Source organism: Nanorana parkeri, unplaced genomic scaffold, assembly GCF_000935625.1.
Source record: "Nanorana parkeri isolate BGI_ZX_2015 unplaced genomic scaffold, ASM93562v1 scaffold909, whole genome shotgun sequence".
NCBI classification, from domain to species: Eukaryota; Metazoa; Chordata; class Amphibia; order Anura; family Dicroglossidae; genus Nanorana; species Nanorana parkeri.
The window spans coordinates 397,829-409,834 of NW_017307177.1; the positions used below are offsets into that span (position 1 = coordinate 397,829).

Below are 12,006 nucleotides of genomic sequence, written 5' to 3' on the forward strand. Positions count from 1 at the left end.
GGGCCGTCCATGAAGGAGACACAGACGAAGCGCCCGAAGTACCAACACGGAAATCGACAGACAGGACACCCCTCGCGACCAACGACCCTGCACTGTCTGGGAGCCCGGGACCGCACCCCAGCCCCCAAAGGCTGGCGACCATGATGACCACTGTCCAGTCCAGGGGCAGGAAGACTTCCCCCGTACCGAGGCTGGAGATCGAAGCCACCACCTCAGAGAGACCCTCGCCACCAAAAAAAACACAAAGCCCCCTTTCCAGGGACAGGGAAGACTAGTCCCACTGCCACCAGGAGGTCCAGGACCTGCACACAAAAGTGAACGGACGACCACCGGTGCGTCCGCAAGAGACGCACGCTGGAACGGAGTTCCAGAAGTTTGTCCCGACGGAGAAAAAACTCGGGCCACAACAATGTCCAGGACCAAGCCCAGACACTACAGTCGCGGCAAAGGCACCAGACACGACATCCGGAAGTTCAGGAGCCATCTGACTCCGCCGGAGGACCGCATAGCGACCACCAGAACCGCCACCAGAGAAGAACACGACTCCACTCGCAGAAGAAGATTGTCCAGACACGCACATGCACCCCTGGCAGCGCAACAAACCACCGGCAGGGGCCGCCCCTAGGCTGTAATTGGTCTTTAGTTTTGTGCCTAGCGTCCTTCTCCTGCAGGTGGCGATATTACCCTACCATACAGGATCTACGATCTGTTGCCCTGTGTCCTTCAATGAACGGGAGAGAAAGTTGACAACTGTTTCAATAATCGATTATGTCGATTAGTTGTTGCAGCCCTAGGAGGTTTACAACTTGCGTTTAACTAAAACGCACATTCACGTTTCACATTACATTTACAAATCAATAGCAATACATAAAGTGGATTTTTTTAAAAACATAAACACTTTTAACAAAGGAAACATTTTATTAATGGACATATGGTTTTGAATAATATATGCGGATGGGACCGTCACATTTGATTATTACATATACAGGCTCTGCATTCTGACTGTGCTTTGTGGATCTACAGACTGCATACTCTCATGATGTAACACCCGCAAACCTCCTGGTACCCTAACACCATGTATTGTAGAATTCCTAAGCTTTAGGTCCCATTCATTCTTGTGATTGGGGCTGATTGGGCGAGTCTCACGTATTGCTTTGTGGAACTCTTTCGAACAGCTGCGCTATACAATGCAATGACAGTGCCAGCAGATGTTCACATATAATTGGACATGCTTTGATCACCTGCAGACAATTGCCTCTGGATGCAAACAGTTTGGGTCCAGGGAGGAACGTCCGCAGGTAACTGCGATTGGGTGCCAATCGGGAACTCTGCAAATGTGAATGGGGCCTTATGTCACTTTCACTTTAATTCATGGCATCAAAGAGGTACTATGTGCCCTACTGATGCAAGAAGTGTGAATTTTAATAGTAAGTCCACTTCATTTTAACTGTGCTAACTTAACAACAAAAGCAGATATTGATTTGAAGGTTTGGGGTACGGTAGCATTGATATGCATCATAATGCAGTGCTTATGTACTGTACTGTAGCACAGTATATTCACCACGATTGTGCTAAAGCCAGCATTAAACTTACATTAAGCTGGCTATACACTAATAGATTTTGAATAATAGAACTAATAGAGGTTTAAAAGAGTCCTCAATCCATGCAAAACAGTGTCGATGGAGGAATCCTCCCATCGTACTATGGTATTTTGACAGCCAGTGCCCTCTGCTGTCAGAAAACCTTAACAGTGACTGCAGCTGATGGCTGCAGTCACTGTCCAGCTGTCAATTTTCAGCCTGGTTTCTTCAACAAAAAGGTGATTCAGTAATTTTCTTCTGTGGAGCCAACAGGGCCACACACTGTTGGGATTTAGGCTGATTCTTGTGAATGGGCCAAAATTCTAACAGTGTATGGCCAGTTTTACTACAGTAAAGCCGTATACAGCATGGGCACAGAACTGCAAAATGGAACAGATTCAGCCACTTTGGTCCCATAAATTAAATCATATATTATATCATTGTGGTCAAAGACTCTATATAGCAGTCTGTCTCTTTTTCCTGCTTCTCATAGGAGGTGTAGATGGTCACAATAAAGTGTTTATATTACAGTGTTCATTTTGGATTAAATGGCGGTTTTTGTGAACCTATTCCAGATGTGTTGGATTACTTTAATCCACACTGTTTGCATAATACTGCCCGAGTTTCTTATTTAGCACTATTGGATCCAATCTCTTCTCTTTAGGCCCAGGTTCACACTGCTGCGCTTCGATAATGCATGTGTTAGTGTGTGTGTTATCACAACGCGCAAAAATGTGTTCTTTCCAAGCTGGTGCACTGCAGTGGCATTCATTTTTAATGGAATCCCAACTCACTTTGCTTATGGATATACACTACAGCGAACCATATGGCACAGAAATGTACTAAGGTGAGATGTGGTGTGCTGTATTATTTAAAAAAAAAAAAAAAGTACATGTACTTTTGCGATTTGGAGCGGTAGGCAGTCCATTTAAATGAATAGGCTACCTTAACGTAAGTTAGTGTGCAGAAGAACACTCATCATTGCGTATGCATTGCCACAACGCAACAGTGCAAGCCTAGTCTTAGGATACATTCACACTCAGAAGGAGAACTATGAGGTGAGTGCTTTTCACTCACCTCATAGTTCTAGCCGACCTGTGACAATGAGACTGTCACAGGTCGGCTCAGTAGATTGGGAGGTGAGCGAACACATACCGGCGTTCGCTCACTTCTCGATCCTGTCACGGCTCTCTGCTGTGACAGGGGAGGGGCTGGATTCCCCCCTCCCCGCTCCGATCCTCCAGCGCTGACTGGCAGAACGGACGGGGGAGGGGGCGGGTACAGCTGGCTCTGCCTCTAGATAGGCAGAGCCAGCTGTCACTCACGCAGCTGGGCGGATCCAGACATAATTGTCGGGATCTGCTTCAGCTGTGGCGTATCAGTATACCGCGAGTTGTAGCTCGCGGTATACTGAGCTTAGGGTGACGGGAGGACGCTAGTTTGTGTCCTCCCGTTACCCTAAGGAGAACTATGGGGAAAAGCCCTAACCCCATAGTTCTCCTTTAAGTGTTTTGTTGTGGTGCATTAAAACCTACTTGATGTCAGTAACTATAAACCATGCCAGGCTATTTTACACACATTGCTATACCTCACAGAAAGTTTGCATGCTAAAAAATAATGCTTTCCTGTAAATCATTCCTTTAATGACGAAATCCACGATTTTCAAAAGATAACCCTTGCAGTGGAACTACCCCTGCACTGCAAGGGTCAACTTTTGACAATTCGGAGTTCTTTTTAAATCAGCGGTCATTTGACCACACAGGCTATTTCCGAGTGTGGGTGGTGTGGCAGCATTCCTTGTGTTCAATGTCTCACTCACTGCTTCTGCTCTAATGGTCAATGCGCAGCTTCGGTGCTGACAGAGAGGCAACAGCTAGGAGCCGCTGCCAATCAAAACTAGGAGGGTTGGGCAGGGAAGCATGTAGGGCTGCAACAACTAATCGGCATAATCGATTATAATCGATAGAGAGCCAGATTGACTACGGAGTACAGAACCACTGTGCGTCTGCACGGTGTTCTGTAGCTCCAATTAGGAGATGAGGGATGCAAACTACCATGCCAGCACAAATCTGCTTCCATGCCTGGCGAAGTAAGAATGCTAAAAGAAGGCAAGAGGACTGGCAGGATCACCATGTACAGTGGGTATAGAAAAGAATCACCCCCCTTAAAAATAATCACATTTTGTTGCTTTGCAGCTTGAAATGAAGACAGACACAGTTTTTGTTTTATCCAGCTGTATTTATTCAGGGCAACTTATAACATCTAAGTGCAAGATAGAACACCAACATGTCAGAAAAAAATAAAACAAATTCAAAAACAGAATCACTAAGTTGGAAGAAGGATCACCACCCTCCTAAAAAACACAAAGCCATTTGACTTTCAACTGTGATCAGCTGTGGTCATTTTGATTAGCGCTGCATGAAAAGAGCTTTCCTGGAGCTTTTCGATACCTGGTAGTGCAAGTAAAGCAAAAAATCAAATATGGGTGGCAAGGCACTGTCAAAAGATCTCCGGGATAAATTTGTGGATGGACACGAGTCAGGAGATGGATACATAAAAATGTCAAAGGCTTCATCAATGCCTAGAAGCATAGTGAAGTCCAATATTAGGAAGTGGAAGGTATTTGGTACAACACAGACCCTCCCAGGATCAGAACGTCACTCCAAACTGGATGAAAGAGCCAGTAGGAAACTGGTTGGAGAGGCTACCAAGAGGCCTACAGCAACCCTGAAACAGTTGCAGGAATGTATGACAGAGTGGTCATTGTGTGCATGTGACAACAATATCACAAATTCTCCATAAATGTGGCATGTATGGGAGGGTTGCAAGAAAAAAGCCACTCCTCAGGAAAGGCCACATGCAGTCAAGACTGAGCTTTGCCAGAACACACCTTGAAGATTCTGAGGCCACATGTAAAAAGGTATTCTGGTCATATGAGACTAAAATTGAATTGTTTGGCCTCAACACCAAACGATATGTCTGGTGGAAATCTAATACAGTTCACCATCCAAATAACAGCATCCCTACAGTAAAGCATGGAGGTGGTAATATCCTGTTACGGGGGTGTTTCTCTGCAACAGGGACTGGAGCACTTGTCAGGATAGAAGTAAAAATGGATGGGGCAAAATACCTACAAATTCCTGAGGAAAATCTGCTGCCCTCTGCCAGAAAGCTGTCAATGAGAAGAAGGTTTACCTTCCAACATGACAATGACCCAAAGCACACCGCAAAAATGACCACACAGTGGTTGAAGGAGAAAAAGGTGAATGTTCTTGTGTGGCCTAGTCAGAGCCCAGACTTAAACCTCATTGTAAATCTATGGAACGACTTGAAGACTGCAGTTCACAAACGGTTACCATCAAATTAAACTGAATTTGAGCAGTTCTGCAAAGAAGAGCGGGCAAATCCTGCAAAGTCTAGATGTGCAAAGTCAGTAGAGACATATCCCAACAGACTACAGTCTATAATTAAAGCAAAAGGGGTGTTCAACAAAATACTGACACAAGAAGGTGATCCTTTTTCCAACTCAGTGATTGTGTTTTTGTTTTGTTTTGTTCTGACATGTTGGTGTTCTATCTTTCACTTAAATGTTATAAGTTGACCTGAATAAATACAACTGGATAAAACAAAAACTGTGTCTGTCTGCAAAGCAACAAAATGTGTTTATTTTAAAGAGAGATGATTCTTTTCTATACCCACTGTATGTGATGCTAATTAGCAAACTTATAGATAAAAAAAGAACCATTTACAACTGTTAATATGGGCAAAGAAATCAATGATAACATTTCAATATTAAAAGAGAACTATGAGATGAGTGCTTTTCACTCACCTCACAGTTCTAGCCGACCTGTGACAATGAGACTGTCACAGGTCGGCTCAGTAGATCGGGAGGTGAGCGAACACATACCGGGTTCGCTCACCTCTCGATCCTGTCACAGCTCTCTGCCGTGACAGTGGAGGGGCTGGATTCCCCTCTCCCCGCTCCGCCAGCGCTGACTGGCGGAACGGACGGGGGAGGGGGCGGGTACAACTGGCTCTGCCTCTAGATAGGCAGAGCCAGCTGTCACTCACGCAGCTGGGCGGATCTCAACGTCCATGTCGGGATCCGCTCCGGCGTCTCAGTATAACGCGAGCTGTAGCTCGCGGTATACTGAGCTTAGGGTAACGGGAGGACGCTAGTTTGTGTCCTCCCGTTACCCTAAGGAGAACTATGGGGAAAAACACTGACCCCATAGTTCTCCTTTAAGGGTTACAAGTGAAGTGAAGTAAAAGAAAAAAAAAATTAGGCTGTCCATGACAGAAAAGACTACGTAAGCTTCCGGCTGCTTCTTTGCAAATATTTCTTGTACATTGAGCCATGCATGTGCAGCTTTGTGGACAAGCTTGGCATGCTGAGATGAAGTAACTTCCAAGCGCATGCGCAGGAGTTACATCATAGGGCCCGGTCAATCAAATGGCCAAAGAATCCCAGAAGACGAGAATGAAGATGGAAGCGAGAGAGAAGCTCAGCACTGGAGGGAATCAGTTTGGCAGATAAGTCTGCCATATGGTGCCAATATGCTGTGTATACTAGCACATTGTGGCTAAATGCTCCAGGGGGGCATTTTAATGAACGTGCATTAAAGTGCCTTGCGTTACGGCAGTTAATTTACTATTAACCACTTCAAGACCAGGTGTTTAGACCCCCTTCCTGGCCAGGCCATTTTTCAGTGTTCAGCGCTGCGATACTTTGACTGACGTTTATTCCGTCATGCAACGCTGTACTGAAATGAATTTTATACCATTTTTTGGGGACAGATAGGGCGTTATTTCGGTGGTATTTAATCACCACTGGGGTTTTTATTTTTTATTATAATTAGGAAAAATTACAGAAAATTTTGAAAAAAAAAAGTTTTTTTTACATTATGTTAGGAAACATTTATTATTAACCAGTTTTTTGGTAAAATATAAAAGTCGGGGTCACGTCGGGTAAATAGACACCAAACATGTCAAGCTTTAAAATTGCGCGCACCCGCGAAATTGCAGAAAACTACCATACCCAAAATTCGGCCGGCCCGGAGGCAGTTAATGGGCTGCCAATGCACAACAACAGATGAAGAAACACACATGACACAGTGCAGCATAGTGCACGGTATATGCATTGTGGTGTGCTGAGTTCTACTGTACAATGCATTTGGGCATCACAATGAATGGCACCAGACACCAAACATAGAGCAGGTGGGTTGCAATGCGTTGTGGTAACATGTGTTGCCACAAAGCACAAGTATGTATGGGCCCTCAGAAAGCAAAGAACTTGTATAGCCTGCCATTATTTCTAGGGCATGCACCCCATCCATTTAACAACCAAAAATTAGGATCCAATGTCCAAATACAATCATCAGTATGTACGTGTTGGTATGAAAAAAGGCAGACTCCACTCCAAATTGTTCATATGCGTTGCCAAGCTGTTACCTAGCATTTGTCCAGCCATAATGTACAGGGATTGCTTGTAGTGTCAAAGCAAGGTATGTGTAAATTGACAAGACGTCCAGATGGAACAAGCACACTTTTTTTTGTAAATTTAAATGATTTACATGTTTCAGTAAAAACAGCGATGCATTAGGCAGCTTTGTGAATGAGACATGCTGTGATACTCACCTTTAGAAAGGATTTTGGCAATAGACTGAGCCAGTGAAGGCTTTTCCGCTACCATGAGCACCGTCTTCATTCTCAGGCTCTGGTAAGGCCACTTTGACGCTCGTCACAGATATTCACCTGCTGTTATAAAGAACAAACATGAGCAGCAGGTGAAAACAACATCATGTAAATACAGATCCACAGACAATGAAAATGATACTGCTTTGCCCTGCCCTTCCTGTCCATCCACAAAAGTCCTTGTATTATTTTCACATAACGCAATGTAAGGCATTCTGTGAATGGACTAGGGACGGTCCTGTCATTCATCCTCCCTCCTCCATCCACAGAATGCCTTGCATTCTTTAAAAAACAAAAAGGACTTTTGTGCATGGACAAAGGGGACAGGAAGGGGAGGGCAAACAGCGCAATTCTTCTCAGTCGCAGCTCTTAACCCTTGCCACGCCTGAAGATCACTGCTGTGGGGAGAATCCACCATCAATGGAGGGAGGATTTTTACAGTAACCGGCAGCCAGCAGAACACGGGAAACACTTTATCAGAGGTACTGTGTGCCCCCCCCCAAAAAAAAACTCTGCTGGAGCTCAGAACTAAATAAAAGAGAAAAGCAGAAAAACATGTTAAAAAGAGCTTACGGCAGAACTACAACCAAAAGTATCAACATAAAACTGAATGAAGCTCCTTTCACAGGGACAGCGTCCATTCCAATCAGAAGGGGATCTGCACACCGATTTTGTGACATCCAAGTCTGTCTAGTTTTTTCCTCCACTGGACCCATGTTAGGTCTAGGCGGAGTCTGATGTAAGTGGACATGTGTCCGTATACATTAAATTACCTTTGATCCATCAAGATCAGGTCCACCAAAATGGAACTCTATTCCTTTTTTTTTCCAGGGGTAATCGGATGTAAAAGACCACACTCCCGTTTAGATTCAACTGCCTATAGTTGCACTGAGCTTCCGATCAGATGCGTCTGAAAAATGAAAAAGGTGGACCTGATCAACTGCCCATGTGAAAGGGGACATGCAGTAAAAGATTAATAACAAAAACAGCTTTAAAGTCCCAGCCGCTGGCTTTATAGAGGGCTACATCATATTTATATGTAATATTTCCGTAACTAAAATTATACATTTGTATTGTTTTAGTTGTGATCATAATAAAGAATACAAGTACAAAACAGTACACATTCCCTTTAAGCTTCTTCTTATAAAGTACATTTGTCCTCTGTTTCATCTACCGGCAGTATAGTACACTTATACCCCCCCAATATCCCCTAAGACACCGGGTAATCCTCAATTACTTATGTACCACATAGAAAAAGAAACAGAAGAACACAACTTTGACAGCGGCACAGTCATAACATGGCCAGAAGCTGCCAGCACACGGGACTTATCATTACTGGTAGCTGCAATGACTACCATAAAGAGTCTTTTAACATAGCATCCCCTAGATAAACCAGTGGCTGAAGATGCCAGTAATGAGGAAATTCCATTATAACACAGGGCACGTAATTCAATAATTGAAGCTATCAGTAAGGCGGTCCTGTCACTATAGTCCTATTTCATCAGGAAAGTGTACCAATGACTGAAGTGATCAGTAAAGCAACCTGTAATGTATGCCTATGCCATTAATTATGCCAGTAAAGAGAAACTGTCAATATGGCATCATTCAGATGCATGCCTGATCATGTCAGTAAAGAGGACCGGTCAATATGGCATCATTCAGATGTATGACTGATCATGCCAGTAAAGAGGACCGGTCAATATGGCATCATTCAGATGTATGACTGATCATGCCAGTAAAGAGGACCGGTCAATATGGCATCATTCAGATGTATGACTGATCATGCCAGTAAAGAGGACCTGTCAATATGGCATCATTCAGGTGTATGCCTGATCATGGCAGTAAAGAGGACCTGTCAATATGGCATCATTCCGATGTATGATTGATCATGCCAGTAAAGAGGACCTGTCAATATGATATCATTCAGATATATGACTGATCATGTCAGTAAAGAGAACCTGTCACTATGTCATCATGTGTGTAGGGGAGCCTGTTGAAATGAATGAAACAAATTCACTCCCTCTTATGTGGCACAGCAGCAGACTCTCTTTCCTCTTATTTTGCAGACACTTGGCCCAGCATTGTCACATGGGGGTTGGGCAGAATCTCAGCCGTATGTAAGCTGTGACAAGAGTATCTGGGAGCTTATACGGGGCTTACATTCCAGACTCACAGTATATGAATAGAGCAGCGAGGGAGCAAAGGAAGGGGGAGTATGTGCTGCTGGGGACAAACCTATTGCTTTAAACAGACCCTTTCACCACATCCTACCCAGACAACTAAACACAATTCTGACAGTGTTCAATCCTTTACAGAACTCCAGGATGTACATCACTTTATATATTTAGATCCCCCTCAGTCAGAGGAAGCAAAATGCTGTAACAACGTATCATAAAAGTGCTTACTTCTCTTGTACTCCTCGTTTTAAGCTGCCAGTGACGTCATCATCCTCCTAAAACAGATAACTCCTTCCTGCAGCCAGGAGGAGGATCTGGTAACGGAGCACATGTCATATCCTGGCATAGAGAATAGACTACATCTCCCATAAGGCACTGTGAAATGGAGGAAATAGGAGGAGTGTATAGGCAGAGCTATGGGCGGTATCTGAATCCAATGTACACGCCCACTCAGCCATCCACACGCTGCTGCCACCACCCTGAGGGTTTATTCATCATACAGCCTGTCAGACAAGCAGCGTGTTTTTGCGGGTGGGCTGGAGAAGTATGGCAGCTCCTGCAGTGTTGTATCACAGAGTGCTGAAGCTGTCACTGTGTTTTATATACATATATAGAAATGTAACTTGCACTTCACAAAGTTCCCTTTTAGTGACCACATTTTCCTCTCCTATGACAACTTTAGCATAACATACACGACTTTTTTCTCACTGCAACGCACAGCAATTCATTGCCAATTGGGTTGCAGCAAACGGCTACCAAGAGTTAGGGTGCCATTTAAGTGAATGTAAACGCGCCTAGCTCTGCACTATAACGTGCGTTAATCGCAGCCAGCTGTGTTCCATTGAATGGGACTGATTGACTCCTTAGAACTGTGTGAATGCAGCTCCCAGCACAGTCACTCAGTCCCATGCATTGTCACACAGTCCCAAGGAGATTCACTCAGTCCCATGTGTTGTCACACAGCTCCCAGCAGATTCACTAATTCCCATGCGTTGTCACGCAATTCCTAGGAGAGTCATTTAGTCTCTTCTATTGTCACGCATTTCCTAGGAGAATCACTTTGTCACGCAGCACCCAGAACAGTTAGTAAGTCCCATGTATTGTCACGCAGTTCCAAGGAGAGTTGCTCAGTCCCATGCGTTGTCACACAGTTCCAAGGAGAATCACTCAATCCCATGTTTTTTCACGCAGTTCCAAGGTGGGTCACTCAGTCCCATGCGTTGTTACGTAGTTCCAAGGGGGGGTCATTCAGTCCCATGTGTTGTCATGCAATTCCTAGTCGAGCCACTCATGCCCATGTGTTGTCACGCAATTCCTAGACGCACCACTCATGCCCACTCATGTTGTCACACAGCTCCCAGCAGAGTCAGTCAGCCTCATGCATTATCACGCAATTCCTAGAAGAGTCACTTAGTCCCATGTGTTCACTCAGTCCCATGCATTGTCACACAGTTCCTACGAGAGTCACTCAGCCCCATGTGTTGTCAGGCAGCACCCAGAACAGTCATTCAGTCCCATGAGTTGTCACATAGCTCCCAGCAGAGTCACTCAGTCCCATGCGTTGTCACACAGTTCCTAGGAGAGTCACTTAGTGCCATGTATTGTCACACAGTTCCTAGGAGAGTCAGTGCCATGCATTGTCACACATTTCCTAGGAGAGTCACCCAGTCCCATGCATTGTCACGCAGCACCCAGAACAGTCACTCAGTCCCATGCATTGTCACGCAGCACCCAGAACAGTCACTCAGTCTCATGCGTTCTCTCCGCCAGGAAAACAGACTGATCCCCCCCCCTCAGATAACTGAATGTGAAAGTGATGTGTATTAAATCACTTTTAGTTTCATCCTGTCATTTCTCCAGCTGCTGTAGCCAGAGTAGCCAGTAAAATAATTCATTTCACAATGCACATGGAGACTGGAAGAGACACTCTCGTTGGTATGATCGACACAAACACTTTCACACAGGATACCTTCGCACACATCATACACACACACAGCCCCCCCTGCACTCTTTTCACAACCACCCCGTCCAAATTATTGCTGACAAAGACCATCACTGACCGCCTTACAGTTAGGGTTGCCACCTGTCCAGGATTCACCCGGACAGTCCGGGTTTTGAATGCTGTGTTCGGGTTTCATGGCAGCAGAAACCCGAACACAAGATGACAGGCAGACAGGGGCAACCAAAATTAAGATAGGGGCTTCTGGCCCCCCACTGAAAATAGTCTCAGCTGTGATATTTACTTACGAATGGGTGGCACTATTTACATATGAATAAGCCGCAACTCATCCTCCCGAAGAAATGTCCGCACGTTGCTGAGTGTTCGGGTTTCACTTGAAGAAAAGGTGGCAACCCTACTTACAGTACACACCACACACAGCAGCCAGATCATTTTTCTCCAGGGAGTAGGGCACCACCATGCTTAGCTACATCACTTCTGAGGAGAAACATCCACTATTGCCACGGGAGCCAGGGCCCGGACTCAGTATTCAGTGCTATGAGGAGAGGGATAATGGGGGCAGTCAGTGCCATGAGGAGAGGGATAGGGGCAGTCA

The 12,006-nt window shown here is 45.0% G+C and overlaps 1 protein-coding gene across 2 annotated transcripts in view; it reads right to left on the bottom strand.

Moving 5' to 3' along the window:
• The window catches only part of TOP3B (topoisomerase (DNA) III beta), a 44,941-nt gene extending 35,178 nt beyond the window's left edge, over positions 1 to 9,763 (bottom strand). Inside the window, exons 1-3 of one of the 2 annotated variants that reach the window (XM_018566034.1) lie at positions 9,680 to 9,741; positions 9,292 to 9,294; positions 7,218 to 7,337 (exon numbers count right to left, since the gene is read on the bottom strand). In XM_018566034.1, coding sequence (XP_018421536.1) covers positions 7,218 to 7,287 — 70 coding nt within the window. In that variant the 5' untranslated portion in view covers positions 7,288 to 7,337; positions 9,292 to 9,294; positions 9,680 to 9,741. Of the gene's footprint in view, positions 1 to 7,217; positions 7,338 to 9,291; positions 9,295 to 9,679 lie in introns of both variants that reach the window. The other variant, XM_018566033.1, reaches the window with a different exon arrangement.
• Between the last annotated feature and the right edge of the window lie 2,243 nt (positions 9,764 to 12,006).